The 16,468-nt window shown below is 32.0% G+C and overlaps 1 protein-coding gene across 1 annotated transcript; it reads right to left on the bottom strand.

Annotated features, from left to right (window-relative positions):
* Positions 1 to 4,837: 4,837 nt before the first annotated feature.
* LOC109003208 (probable WRKY transcription factor 75) lies at positions 4,838 to 7,414 on the bottom strand. Its single transcript, XM_018981257.2, has 2 exons — positions 6,975 to 7,414; positions 4,838 to 5,270 (listed from the first exon to the last, which is right to left on the bottom strand). Exons 1-2 carry the CDS (start codon positions 7,346 to 7,348, stop codon positions 5,093 to 5,095), a joined length of 552 nt encoding a protein of 183 aa, XP_018836802.1. The 5' UTR covers positions 7,349 to 7,414; the 3' UTR covers positions 4,838 to 5,092.
* Positions 7,415 to 16,468: the final 9,054 nt, after the last annotated feature.

Genomic DNA, 16,468 nt, shown 5'->3' with positions numbered 1-16,468 from the left:
ATTCTCTCTGGCAGCATAAGTTCTTGAAGGCAAATATTTCCCAACAACATCTTTATCAGGAACAAAAGTTGGGCACAATTCTTTATACTTTGGCAAAGTTTTGTGGCTGCGAGACACTTGCTTGAAGAAGGGCTAACCTGGAGGATAGGAGATGGGGAATCAGTTGCTATATAGAAATACAAATGGATCCCTCAACATAGCACTTTCAAGGTCCAAAGAGGTCCAAAGTTCCATTAGATTTCTACAAGCAGATACTAAAGTCTCAGCTCTTATTGATAAGGATACCAATCAACGAAAATACTATCTAGTAGATGCAATATTCTCTAAAGATGAAGCTAATCTAATCAAAGTTATTCCAATTAGTCCTTATAGCAGACCTAACAAGTTGATATGGAGGTAACAGGTGAATTTAATGTGAAAAGTGCTTACCATCTCAAAACAGATTTGTAAGACAGGACCTCGGGACAATCATCTACTGGTTGAAATCAAAAGGATACCTGGACTAAGATATGACACCTACCATCCCAAATGCATCCAAAACCTTCCTATGGAAAGCTTGTCTAAATGCTCTCCCAACTAGATCTAACTTGTTGAGAAGGAAAGTTGTTGATAATTCTCCATGTCCAATCTGTAAGCAAGAACTTGAAACCACAAAATTTGGGCATGTCCCTTAGCTTGAGATGTGTGGGGACAATGTGCAACCAATATCCAGAAGTCTGGCTTCCAGAATTGGTCCTTCAAAGATACAATTGATGCTTTGTTTGGGGTGTTGGAAGTCTGTTTGTTGTCATAGATTGGAAGATTTGGAAAAGAAGAAATGATTTTATTTTCAATAACAAATTCATTCTAATATCCTTGTCCAGTAATCAAGACTACTTCTAGAAGACCTCAAACAGGTTCAAGATGTGTACAAGAAGTCAGTTGTTGCTATGGACTCCAATGGAAGATGGGAGGCTCCACCAAGAGCTATGGTTAAAATTAATTGGGATGCGGCCTTAGACAAGACTTAATGCAAGGTTGGCATAAGAGCTATTATACATTACTTGGAAGGTAAAGTAATGGCCTTTTTTAGAATGAAAATGGAGTTATTCCCTAATCCTTTACTAACAGAAGCCTTTGCAACCCTTCAAGCCACTCTCTTTTGCAAAGACTTGGGTTACAAGAACATAATCTTGAAAATGGATGCTTTGCAAGTGATCCAAGGTCTTACATCTTATGTGGAGATTAACTCTTATCCTGATATACTTATTTCAAACATGAGATTGGCTCTGGCTAATTTTGATTCATGGTCAGTTCAGTTCAACACACAAAGTTGACTAATAATACAGTGTGGCTCATGCCTTGGGTAAAGATGCTATCGGTTTCAATGATTCTATCATTGTATTGGAGGCAATTCTTTCATGTATTCAATCTCTTTTATAGAGAAATATGAATAAAGTATACTTCCTATATATAAAAAATAAATAAAAAAAATAAAAGAAGAAGAAGAAGAAGAAAAAGAAAGAAAAGAAAGATGAACTCAATGATTGAGTTTTTTTTTAGATTAAATATTGTTACATTGATTAAGAACATAATAGTTCACTATGATCTACAATATGCTGAATATAAAGAAGACAATCCTCAATACAGATATTAACATAGAAAAAGTAAGAGCAATATATGCGAGTGTGTGGGTTGCCATATTTGCATTTCTTCGGGAATGCAACGCTTTAACATAATTGAAATAACTCATAAAAGTCTTAGGCTTGGTTTGGTTTCACAAAACTTTAAAACTATCTTATTATATTTCATATCATCTTATCTTATCTTTATATCCAAACACCATTCAAATACAAACATTTTTCATTTTCAAATTTCTAACTTTTTCATCTAATTATTCATTACCTAATCATTACAAATTTCCTAAAATTTCAAACAAAATACAAAAAATAATTCAATTTTTTCAAATCTTAAAACAAAAATTGTATTACAAAATTATATTCTAAACCTCTTTTAACTTCATAATTTTCTCTCTCTCATTTTTCAAAATCCCATAAAAATCTTAACTCAAACAATTTCACTACTATTCACAAATTTTTTTATCTCATCTCATATCATTTGTGTAACTAAACGAGGCCTCGGCATCTTCCGTAAATTGTCCATATCTACTCATATTAACACTGGAGTCATTTAACCCAGTCACAACTTACATTAAATCATCTTCAAATACAATCAAGTTTAGACTCAAATCAAGACATGGTTTCATCGCCTCCATAGCACCTAATTAATTGAGTTGAAGGCTTGTTTGAATTTGGCTGATTTTAAGGAAGAGAGAACTTCCAACTTCTCTGTAAAAACTCCCTTAAACTGAAACCAGCTAGAAGGGGGTGGGAGCTTCGGCTCCTCCCCCCTCTCTTCCCTCCTGCCCAAAAACTTCACCCTATGTCTCTTTCCAAGTATTTGTTTTTTTTTTGTTTTTTGTTTTTATGTGTTTTTTCAAGTCAAATAAAGGAGAAACGCCGATCTAGGATTTTTCGGTATCCAAAATCCTACACGCGCCCCACCATGGGATTCCTCAGCCGCCGATCTTTTAGACTAACAAATGCGGTGCCAAAAGGGGTGGCGTATAGCAAGCACGCGTAGGTCGATAGTGAGCGTGTGGCCTCCACGCGCCATCACGAGAAGGCTTCGAACAACGACGACACAAGGAGCTGACCCAATGGTGGAGAACGATGACATCGCAATTGCCATGCCAAAAGCTTTATGGGTTTCAGGTTTGCTACATGACGGGGCAAGGGCTGGGCAAAAGGGACGGTGGCGATGGTAGATGGAGGGGATGCTCTAGTTGGTGCTCATGCAGAGATGGTTTAATGGAAGAGGTGGGTGGCAGACACAAACCAAGGCTACGACAAGTAGCAGAGAAGAGAAAAAATAAAAACGAAGAAGGGAGGGGGTCACGGTTGAAGAAGGAAGAAGGAAGAAGGAAGAAGAAGAAAAATGAAAAAAGAGAGAAAAGAAAGAAGAAGGGAGTACGGTGCAGGAAGAAAGTGATGAAGCCCTAAAGGTGTCTTGCCAAAACGATGCAGTTTTTAGGTGGAGGGGTTGAGCTCCCACTTGCACATAGGTTGGACCCCCGTTTTACACTCCCCGTTCAGCTCACGGCGTGTCTAGGGCTAGTGACTCTGGGATCTTTAAAATCAACTATTGGGCATGCTCCTAGAGTGGTGCATGTAAGAGCGCATGTCTTACATGCGCCACTCCAGCCTCCTTGCCAAGTGTATTTTCGTTTTTTGTAGTGTATTCAAGTGTCTGTAATTTTTGTCTTTTGTTTGTGTAGGAAATAAAGAAATAGATTATTGAACTTTTGTCTATAACAGGAAAACCCTCTCCTCCCTTGGGGGATGGGGGTGGTTAGTCATTCTTCTCCTTTGGAGGATGGGGGTGGTTTGTCCATTTTCTTCGGGTTGGATACCCTTTCCTCCTTAGGAGGTGGGGATGTTATCTCTGTTTTTTTACAGAGAGTGATACTCTCTGACAAACCAGTTTTATCAATAGAAAGTTTCTAAAAGTTAAGACAATGTCCATTGTAAAGAAATTTATGTGCGAGGAAGCTTCCAATAGATGAGTACGTAGTTTGGCTTGTAATATGAGTTTATCTCTGTATTGATTAGTCACAGCTGTAACTTCGATTTCATGCATGAAATAAAGTCTATTTCCTATATAAAAAAAAAAAAAAAAAGGCTGATTTTATTTTTTTTGGGTGGAGAAAGACTAGTACACAAAACCTAGATGCTAATATATAACGCATTAATTTAACCCGTTTATAACAAAAATAAAGACATAGTTTATCTCATTAGTTGTTTCAACAACTTCGATCATTATTTACAACAAAATTATTTCACCTCAAAATTATGCCATGATTTTTTTTTTAACAATTTTAAATGCCAATTGTGCAAAATAATAATTAATTAAACAACAGTGACATTTTCAATTCACTGTAAGCATTAATTTATCCACAAATCTTCACTACCATCATTTTTTTTTTCTTTTTTTTAGCAAGACATCATTTGTGGGAAAAATAAATTTGCAACAATTTCATTCGTTGCAAATAATTTAGTCGCAAAAATTATTTTATTTCTTGCATGTTATGAGCTATATATACCATGCATGCATTTTCCCTTCTATTTTTGTTTTCACACGTTTGCATTTAATTATTAACTAATTCATTAGAAACAGGATGAATTCGAATACATAATTCGATCAATATATATATATCAAGCTGGCCTGCCATTCTCATCGTTAGAAATATCATGATTATTGTATATTAAGAATTGCTAACCGATCGATGATACACATCATGCACTTTATATATCTTAATTTATATATTTCAATTCTTTTCTTCAATTTCAGATATATATAATTATAAGTTGAAACTGCTTAATTTGCTTGTGTAAAGAAAAATAATAATAACAACAATAGCAATTTAATTATTATATATCAATCCATTAACATCATATATATAAAATATCATGATCAAATATTACAGTTAATGTTATAAATACACATTAATTAGATGGGTAAAGTGTAACTTTTAAACCATGCACCAATGGAAAATCAACTTAAATTACAGATAATGAGATAAGTACTTTAATTTAAAACACAGAGTACTAGAATATCGATCGTGCAATTAATGTAATTTTTTTCCTAAACTATTGAATAAGGACCGGAGCATTAGCTGATCTCTGGCGGTCGCGTGCCGTCGGGGCCATATATAAGCCTCCAAGAGTACTAAACCCTGAATGGTTTTTTCCCCCCCAAGTAATCTCCATAAAATGAATCAAATTGAAAAATAAATGTATTTTCAGGAACGCCAATTAATTTAAGTAGTTTCCTAATTTATAAACGAAACTACGTACATGCATGTTTTTTTTATCATCACAATACAAAAGGGGTCCAAATTCCAATCGTCCAATGGGTATTGCTGTGACTTTTTTTTTTTTAATATAAAAAATTATTATTCTGAGGATTTAAAGTTTAAAAATACAGAGAATATGTACAAGTAGTACTGATAGACGTACGTCATCTCTGCAAGTTCCGATCGATCTCGTGCTCCTTAAAAGGAGGCGTAAATTTGCATCTGGCTCAAGATGTGCTCAAAGTTATCAGTAGACTTCTCAATCGGATGTGAATGCATCCCTTCATAAGTTGTTACGACGATCCCTTCATCTTTAGTTAGTCTCTGAACCTGCTTCTTGACGCTACAACCTTGGTATGTGCAACGGTAGTAGCTTCTGAAAATATAATTAATTAAAGAATTAACAGGCCGTAATTATTAACTCGATCTAAATTACTGACCATTGATTCATGCATGCATGTTTGAATGTCAATCAATTAAAAAAAGTTAGGGTTAGCTAGCTCCATGCTTCAAATATATTTAAATATTGGTCCCAACTAATTATAAATTAGCTCTTATATTTTATTATTATGACATGTTGTATAACATCGACGTACATTCATATATATATATATATCATATCATGTTCTTCGATTCAAATAAAGTACATGTTTGAATATGATTGTATATTTCTTCCCAACTGCAAATTGACGAAGATATCAGGGTCATGTGGGACGACATGGGATTTAATATATATAATCAGGCTGCCTGGCCTTGATAAGAAAAAAAAAATTCCCTGGCCTTAGCTTAATTGTACTATATGTATGATCATACAATGGAACAAGTCCCCGTAATTAGTTATAATCTACTGCACAAATGAAGCAATTAGAATGATCGAGGGTTTGTTTATATAAGGGACATTAATGTGTTAGAGATCTGACAGCTAGAAACTTGTAATTAATGATCATGTGAATCAAACCTAGCTTGTGCATGGAGGAGGACTGTTCCGATATCAATAAAAAGCTGTTGAATTGAATAGTACTCCAAGAGGAACTAGCCTTTTTTCTTCTATTATTCTTGTTATTTTAATTTCATTTTTTTTAGATTAGGACCTAGCTACTTAATTACGTACTAAATGAATATTAAATTAAAAGACCTTGATCATGATCTCCTTGTTTCATTTTACTTTGGTGCAGACGATCGACGTTCCATCTTCTTCTCAATTTTAAGCTCAATTTAATTATCAATATAATTATATAATGGCGATCGAGAAAAACCTATATTAATGATTATCAATACTCAATAGAACCAAACTATATTCACGAATGCTCCATCCAAACACACCCAGCTTCCCTGATCAGCTTATCAATATATATAATGCATGGCAACGGCCGGAGTAGTTTCGTTTTTTAGTATTAATATAACTTGATTATAATTTATACTCGGATTTATAAAGGTTTCGGAGGAATGCATATATTATGCTCTGTATCTTCGAGAAGATCATATATATGCAGTCAATATATATATACTAACTAACAACTATATATTCACCGTAATTAGGTCTCATGCTCCGCCGGCCGTGAGAGTACTGCATGCATATATATATATACATATACATATATATATATATATATATATATATATATATGAATGGTTATCACATCCAACATTAACAAGTTTTCCCTGCGTGAAGATCATGTAATTGCAACTTTTCATGTATTTTTGTTTTAGTTCTCTCTCTCTCTCTCTCTGATCTCTCTCTCTCTACCCTCATTTTTTAAGATTTTCACATGACGATTGGAAAAAATATGAAATATACCATTTGTTTGTCTCGACTAGGTTTTGAATCTTTGATTCTGATTGGTGTTGGTTAATTATATAGATCTGGACGCAAATTAAGCCGGAATTTTTTTTCTGCGATTAAACGATATTAATATATACATATACACACAAACACACACAAAAATATGCAATATTATGCATGCCTGATTTGGTCACACAATGGTATATATAATTATATATGATTTGTGAGATATATTAGCTAGGTATGAAATTAATTTTATAACAATATGAAATGGAATTTAACTACGTGCGTACGTACCTCGGAAATTTGTTGTTCTTCACTGCCTTTTGCCCATATTTCCTCCATCTATACCCATCATCCAGTATATCGACCTGGCTCCTTGTTTGAAAGGCATATCTTGGCTTTCTTACTTTCTTTCCCACATTTTTCTTCCCTGCTAACTTCACGTCATCATCAGTACTTTCAGACCCCACAAATAAGCTTCTGCTCTGAGGAACATTATTTGCGTTTGAAACTGGAAGTTGATCCATCTCCGACATCAGTCCGAAGAACCCATTAGTCTTGCTACCTTGGAACTCGTTATGAGCATGAGAATCGGCCATGTTCAGTGACAAGGAAGAAGCTGGTGGTGTTGCAGATGAACAAGAAAAAAATGTTTGGTAGCTATCCATTAATTCGGAGAGAGAGAGAGAGAGAGAGGTTTTTGGACCCTGGTTATAAAAGGGAGACTGAGTCACTGAAATTAGAATCCATTGCGTGGGTGGGTAATTATAAAGGCCGTGAGGATTTGATATTTGAAGTTGGGTCCTTCAAAACAGTCACGAGGCGGCGTGATGGCCATAGCTAGCCGTCAGGCGCCAGCGTCTTTATTCTATGTTTGATGTCGTAAACGGCACGTAAATCAGTGAGATTAGTGTGGACAAAAGAATGTTTATTTTAACAAATTATTAATTAAATATTATTGTACCTTCGTGTATCAACGAAGGGTGAAAAATTGTGGAGTCATCAACATGATGATGAAGGTTCGTAAAGTAATTATTGTATTAATTAGCATCGGTTTAATTATATATATATATATATAGCTTGGATTATTTGACCGGACTCATGATCTAATAAATTTCTTGGTAGGAGTAAATATTCTTTGAAATTTGAGTGATTTTAATTATATTAATTAAAGTAACATAGATATAGGATGCATGCAGATGATCGGCTACTTATATATATATATATATATATATATATATATATATGAAATGATCCATATCATGATGCATGTATTCGGAGCTATTTCTTTTTATTAAGCAGCCCCACCAGAATGGACCATTGATAATTATATAGGAATTGGTGAACTGCGTCTGTCCGCAAGTGGAGTCGTTTCTTTGGTCAAAGCATGTGTACATGTTTTCAGAATTTTTCTGCTGTTTGTTGAACCTTTATTTTTTCGGCTTTGATCTAACGTGCATGTGATGACTATGTTTTTCTAAATTGTCGTTTTGGAAAATTATATACATATATATGGTTAATTTACTACGTACGTACTGCTTTACAAATTGCATATAAATATGCTGATCTTCCAATATTTTGATCTCCATCGCCAAGATCGAATGGTAATCATATTTTTTTTAGTATATGGATCTCCAGCATATTTGTTAAATAAACCTGATGATCAACATGTGCTTACTTACAATTCGATTTTATTTCAACAAAATCACCATTCTCCATATATAATCGCATAAATATTGTAGATTATAACGATTATTTATATTTCATGCAACTAAAGTATATAAAAAGACTAAGCATCAACAATTAATTTCAAAGAGTATTCTAAATATAAAAAGTTCAAATACATAATTTTACTATATAAATTCAAAAAATAGTAAAATATTAATTTATCATTTTTTGACTTTTTTTTTATATATATAAAAAGGAGGACGGCACCTCCTAACCTTTATTAACCCTCACTTCTAACGGAGGAAAACCTTCAATAAAAACAAAGAATCACATCCCAACAAATAAAAAACCCACCTCACCCAGAACATAAAAACATGAAGCAAAAAACTATACAATCACTAGCTACTATGGATGGAGGCCAAACCCAATTTATCCAATCTATACAAACCTCTCAAATCCCGTGGAAACTGACCAATGTCCATAAACAACTTATTCTCCCCCAAAGAGCCACTTCTCGCTAGATAATCAGCCACTTTATTACCTTCTCTAAAACAATGTTTAATAGAGAAATCAAATGATCATCCAATAACTCCAAATTGTGCACTCTCTAGCCATAATCCATAACACCACCAGTACCAATGAATCACACTCTATATCAATCAAAAAATGTCCCAACTGTTTACAAAAAGATAAACCCTCTAACACTGCTCGTAACTTAGCTTCATTATTAGAACAATGCCCAAAAAATTTTGAGAAAGCAAAGACTAAATTTCCTTCATTATCACGTAAAACACCGCCCCATCCACTAGGACCCAGATTATCTAAACTACTTCCATCCAGATTTAATTTCACTCTTCTTGGACTTGGCTTGGACCACTGCACCACTTGCAGTTTTGCGCACCTCTACTCCACCAATGGCACCTCCAATCTTTTCAGCACCTACATGTCATGAGCCGACAGCTTACTCACCTTAGAAATGTTACTAGTCGAGACTTGGACCCAATACTTTATCGAGTCCCAAACTACCCCCAGATTTTCACATTTATCTTCCATTTGAGCAACACAACGCCCATGCCACAACCTCCATACTACAATGGATGGAATCAAACCCATCATCACCCCAAGCTGAGTTTGCCAAGAAGCTAGATTGAAACAAGCTTGGACACTTTCACGCCAACCCTGCCGTGGGACAAACAGAATCACCACCTCCCCCAACCTTCTTCCACACTTCCATTGCAAACTCACCCTTACTCAGAATATGCTCCAAGTCCTCCTAATGCCCCACCAAACAATAATTGCAACAAGAAACCATCGGGATTCCCAATTTACAGACCTGTTCATCCATACTCAAGCAATTAAAAGCAGCTTTCAACATGCATAGAGAAAAATTTTTCGGAAGCCAACTATTCCAAACCCACTTTGCCCATTCAAACTTTGGCATCTTAACGCGAATAAAATTTCACGCCGACTTTGTTGAAAAAAAAAACCATTCTTATCCAACAACTAGACCAAAAAATCCTTCACCTCCTTCAAATCGCCCACGGAGGCCACTACGTCCCTCGCCAACTAATCACCTACTAACTCCTGCAATCTTTCAACGTCCCAGCCATCATGAACCACAAGCTCCTTTATTGAGATGTGAGGCTCTTCAACCCTTTCCACTGCTTCATGCAAAGAACTGTCACCCATAAATTTATCATGCCACAACGACACGTTACCTTCTCTCACCTTCCATCTTGAATTTTGTAACAAACCAATAATTCCTTCGACAATACTCCTCCAAAACATCGATCCCGATCTGCCCTCCTAACTTAGAACGAGATGACCATGTTTTACATACTTCACCCAACAGAACCTCGCACATAACGTGTCTTGAGTCAAAACCTATGACCTTGGATCTAGACAACACATGAATAGAATGACTCGTATCGTTATACCATGGAGGCTCCGGCAGAATCTATGACCTTAGATCTTTTCAGATCGATCTAATCTACACCACCATTTCCAATCATTTTGATCCATCGTGTTATATATCATGTTAAGTACTTCCCATGTTAAAGATTTGCAATACAATAAAGTGGATATCTCTACCAAATTAGTAGACCATGACATGAATTGATCACATATGCATGTAGAGCAATGACTTCTGCATGCATACTCTCTCAGTTATTCAAAAGTCGCCCTTGGTTTTGTCAAGAGCTCTTGGGCCTAGATCAGCTAGAATTCATTGCTCATTTTCTTCATTTTATTTCTTTGCATGCTATGTTTTGATTGGAATGATCAGATAATTGTTAGGATCTTCCCACCCATTTCTGTACGTAGTTTTATTTTAATATCGATATATATGAAGTTGGTTGAAAAAATAACAACTATATATGTCTTGCCGACTTGGATGATCGATCGATCGTGTTTTTCCCTAATCCGGTAGAATTGGAATAACGCAAAAGGAGTCTCTCAAGGGTCAAAGGTTGGATAGATTGTAGTAATGGAGGTATATATTGATCAACCACATAAGCCAGTGGTGGGACTCACTTGAGAAATTTGTAATAGCAAAATTCTCTAGTCTTGTGTTGTGCTCCTTTACTAGCTAGGAATTAAGTGGAGAGGTAAATATATTCTTTTTTCCACACGTGGAATTCTTGGAGAGGGGGGAATTAGGTTTTTAGAGTACGTCGTTGTTTTAGGTTCCACCGTTCGATCCAAATTAACGATGTTTAAGAACTACGTACGTACTTTTTCAAGGAATTACGAACCTTAACTATAAATACACGCATGTGTGTGTGTGTATATATATATATATATATATATATATATATATATGCTAATTAAACCTTGTATATGTGGGGCTAATATTCAGATCAGTTTGCTAGGAATTGTACTGATCTTTCTATTCTAAAAGAGGATCAAATATATAGCTACCGATCACCCATAAACACATGCATATATACGCACACTATATATAATATGGAAAATAATCATAGTATAGTATGATTATCAAATATACCCACTAAATGTGCGCACTTATGTATTTTTATTATTATTTTTTTAATAGTTAAGGATGTTTAAAAAATGATTAAAAAAAAAATCGTTTATACTAATGGATACATTTAAGTAGTCACACTAGCATTGTCTTTCCATATTTTGAATATCGATCTTTTGGGCGAATCTTTCCATATTTTGAGATTCAATGGACGTTGAAATTGTAAACCTAATACTTCCATTTCTTGAACTAATCTTTCCAGATTTAATCGTGAGACTCAACGGATCATATGGAAAATGCGAAGCTGGCAATACCACTATTCATAGTCAATGTTATTTGACTAAATGGTACACAGAGAGAGAGAGAGAGAGAGAGAGAGAGAGAGAGAGAGACTATATTCAATAATAAATGAGAGGATAATTATAATTAAGTTCATAGTAGTTAAGGCCTTATAAGTTTGTTTTCATATATTTTCGACCGAACTGGCGTACGTGTTGTGGTCATAATCAAGTATTATATATATATATATATATAACACATATTCAGCTTATGATCATAATTTAATTCAAATGATTTTATTAACTTTATTTAATTACACAAATGAGATAAAAATTAAAAATAAAAAATGATATTGTCACAATATTATTTTTTAATTTTATTTTTATTTTAGAATTTTTGAAAAAATAAATTATTTATTATATTTTATATAAAAATTAAAAAAATTATAATTATTATATGAAACACGATAGTTTGATCTATAAACAATCCAGCCCTAACCATGCATCGTGGTTTGATGTTGTAGAGAGGGGACAGAGACAGATCGAATTATGCATAATTATATAAAATAATTAAACACGTGCGTTTGAATATTCTTAAGAAGGGAGGCAGAGCTCATGATGGCGTTAGGTTTGAAAACTTGGTTGGTGAAGGTGACTCTTCGTATATGGGCGCAGCCTATGCTTTCAAAGAAACTATATGCTTTAGCAGATGAGCCGTGTGCCAATAAAATCATGCCGATTACGAACGCGCCTCTTTTTCTATCTATTTTTTGAAAAAAATTATCCATCATTCTTATACTATATATTAGATATATATATATATTATCAAATATGTAGTATATAAATGTTGAAGAGAAAAATTCTTTTATTTTAATAAAAATAAAAAAATTTAAAAATATGTGATGTAAAAATAATAAATAAAATAAATTTTTATTTTTTTTCACATACCTTCTCATCAGTAGAAAATCTGGACACGGGTATTAATTTTGTTTCTAGATTGAACGGTACTGAACAAAAAGTTTGACTTTTCACCCTTTTTTCCAGCCTTTTTTATTGAATGGAGGGACCAAGCAGAAGCTGCTTCTACTTTTCTTTCGTCTACCCATGATGTAGGATTGGATATGGTTGGACACGTACACTTTATTTGAAAGAAATTCAAAAAGACCGTACAAATATGCATTTACCATATTGAATCAGTTTTCAAACCTCACGAGTTGGAAATATAAGTTAAATAAAATCACACGCTAATTAAGCGACTGATTTAGGAACAAACTTCTCTTATGTCACGTACGTGTGGGCCATATTTTTACAACAAAGTCATATATAATCCATCTATTGAGCTCCATGTTTTCTTTTGCTTTGACTTGTATATTGCCTACCTATAGGTTAATTTGAATTGTAAATTGAGATGAAATGAGTTGAGTTGAGTTGAGATTAAAATTAAAATTTAAATAAAATATTATTATAATATTATTATTATTTAAAAACTATTTAAAATTTTTAAATTATTTATTATATTTTATATGATAATTTAAAAAAATGATAATAATTAAAAGAGATAAATAAAATCAGATCAACACTACAATTAAAACCTCGTGGCGGCCGTATTGCTAATTTGCTAGCAGCCTACCAAGCCATAATTCCGGCCTTTTGATAGTCATGGGAAGAGGCCAACTGCCTTTAGAATTAATTACAGGAAGCCGCACTTAGGGTTGGGTCCTAATGATACTGAATCACTGATCATGGATGTACTGCAAGAGCTTGTTTTCAGTTTTCAACTTCGTAATAGCTCTCCCCACTTTGAGGATGGGTTTGGATGTACAAAATATTTTATATTATTTTATTATTATAATTTTTTAAAATTTTTATATAAAAATATAATAAATAATTAAATTTTTTTAAAATTTTAAAATAAAAATAATATTTTTTTAAATTTTTAACAAAATATTTTATTTGATCTTATCTGAACAGTCTATCCAAATCCACACTAAATTTTTCGATCAAATCAATAAAATTTTTATCTAAAATAAAAGTAAATTTATAAAATAACAACATAGTTTAATTATTAATGTGATATATTAGATTGTAAAATTATTTTTATCGTAAAATAAATTTAACGGATCAATAGATAAAATCACGTCAATTTATAAGTTTATTTTTATATAATCTCTTTATATGGGTAACACTTCTTTTTTATGTATAGAAAATAATTTATACACAACATTTTTCATAATAATGTGTTTACTGAGAGGTAATTTTATAAAATATTTTATAAAAATAACATGTTATTTTATAAAATATTTTATAAAAATAACATGTTATTTTATAAAATTATCTTCATCTAACAATATTATTGTAAAATGTATAGTAAAAATACGTCGCGTGTATCAATATTTTGAATGTATAAGTCTCGTGATTCTAATCATTTTGTAAATGAAAAATACTATTTTGCCTACTCAATATGTTTTTCATTTTAACACTTCATATATTTTAATTTTTTTTATTTAATAATTAAGAAAATGATTATTAATATATTTTTATATTTTTAAAAATATTTTAAAATGATAAAAAATATAAATAAAAAATTAACAAACCAAAAAAAATAAAAAAATCAATTTAGCCTAGCGGTCAAGCCGCAGCGTAACACCGCTCTTAGTAGATATCCATGCGATATATCATATGGTAGTCTCTGCAAAAGAAAAAAAATAAAAGGCTACTAGCTAGACTCCTATTTTTTCATGTTTGATGTGCCTTTTCCGCACTGTTTTCCTACTTTATGAATGTTTTTATAATAAGCAAGAAAAGCTGTTCATGTAAACGTGTTTAATTCCTAATGCTTTCCAAAATAGATCCCTTGTGTACATATAGTCTGATTTATCCATCCATGCATGCAGCATAATTTATATATGGAAAATGATATTTGTACCGATAAATTCTACCGAAAATTTGTACCGATTGTATTTTTTAGGAAATATATTTTAATGAGTTTGTAATTTTTTTAAAATGTTTAAGAGGGTTTAAAAATATTTGAAAACAAAAGATTATACTGTCGCCTATCGGTATAAACCATCCGTGGGATTTCTTGTGCACGTAGCAGGGTTGAGTAATGCTACTAAGATCGAAAATTTGAGCCATAAGTGTAAATGTATTTTTTTTTCAATTATTTTGTATATATCTTTAAATATTTTTTTTTTTTAAAAAATATCAATTTACTAATAATCATTTTTTTAATCTTTAAATAAAAAAATAAAAAATTCAATCGATCATTTTTATCGATAACTTTTATCAATTCAAGTAATATTTTTCTTATATATATATATATATATATATGTTGATCGACATCTTGTGAATGAGTTAAAAGCACAACTCTCGTTTGTTTTTATATATGAGTTGAGATTAAAATTAAAAAGTTAAATAAAATATTATTAAAATATATTTTTTAATATTATTTTTATTTTTAAATTTAAAAAAATTAAATTATTTATTTTATTTTATATAAAAATTTAAAAAAATTATAATCATAACATAAAAGATTTTTAAAATTTTTAAATTTTTAATAGTCTTGAAAGGAGGAAACCAGGCAAAATCTCATTATTTCACGTGATGGGGATCGATGGGCTTTTAGGCACGCGCAATTTACAGCTGACAGCATGATTTTATGTTTTATAGATTCTCAAGTTTGTAAGTATATATCTGTGAAAGCAACATCAGAGCTGCTCCTGCAAAGAGAAAATAGTACTTAGGTTTCAGATTTCAAAACTTCATGTCAAATATTTTATCATGTTTCACGTTCTAAGTAATATCTACGAAGAATTAATATATCATTTCTCTTAAAATCATGATATGGCTTTCTATTTTTCTTTGGCACATCGTTTGTCGCACACAGCAAGTCATAATTTCCTTAATTTATGCTTCGTTTGGATTTTAAACTAATCTCAACTCATCTCAACTCATCATTACAACTTTTTCAAATCTCAATACAAAATATAATAAACAATTTAACTTTTTCAAATATCAAAATAATAATAATATTAAAAAATAATATTCTAATAATATTTTATCATCTCAACTCAACTCAACTCAACTCCCTCTAACATCCAAACACAACCTTAGATATACTGCTGAAAGCCCCAACAGTACTAAAGTCATCGTTAGGTTTGGATAGAGAGTTGAGATGATATGAATTAAAATTAAAATTAAAAATTAAATAAAATATTATTAAACTATTATTTTGTAATATTATTATTATTTTAAAATTTAAAAAAGTTAAATTGTTTATTGTATTTTACGTGAGAATTTATAAAAGTTGTAATGATAATATGAGATGAGATGAGATGAGTTGAGAGTGTTTGTCAATCTAAACAAACAACATAAATTTTAACTTTTGGTACAAACAATAATTTTACATAATATTAGAGCATAGGCAATAAGTTCAAATCCCGACTCTACAGTATTTTATCTTATTTAACTAAATATTTCACGTGCTGAGCCTACTTATTGAGAAGGATTATGGCTCACACATGAGATGGAGTTTTAAGATAAAATATAAATGATTAAATCTATTTTAAGTTTAAATTTTTTAAATAAATGGTAATTCTATATTATAAACATAAAAACCTTGCAGCAAGTAAGATCAATATTATTAGTTCACATTATAAGAATCAATTTGAGAAATCTCTTGTTTATAAAATTAACTCAATTGTGCATGGTGTCGGATATTATAACCCTAGGGTTATATGAACCTCAATCAAATCAGTCATGTTCAAGTATTCAACAGTTAGTGATATATATACACGACTTCTCTAATTTCACATGATCTCAACTATTTTCTTCGCTAGATTCCAGCAGCAGCTTGATTATTC

The sequence above is a fragment of the Juglans regia genome, chromosome 13 (assembly GCF_001411555.2).
Source record: "Juglans regia cultivar Chandler chromosome 13, Walnut 2.0, whole genome shotgun sequence".
NCBI classification, from domain to species: domain Eukaryota; kingdom Viridiplantae; phylum Streptophyta; class Magnoliopsida; order Fagales; family Juglandaceae; genus Juglans; species Juglans regia.
This window is presented reverse-complemented; position numbering and strand designations above follow the sequence as displayed.

Bases quoted from the DNA above. Each gene is read 5' to 3' on its own strand.
- LOC109003208 (XM_018981257.2), bottom strand. From the start codon at position 7,348: ATGGATAGCTACCAAACATTTTTTTCTTGTTCATCTGCAACACCACCA. The intron at 5,271-6,974 runs GTACGTACGCAC...TTATATTTTCAG, and splicing joins AAGAACAACAAATTTCCGAG to AAGCTACTACCGTTGCACAT.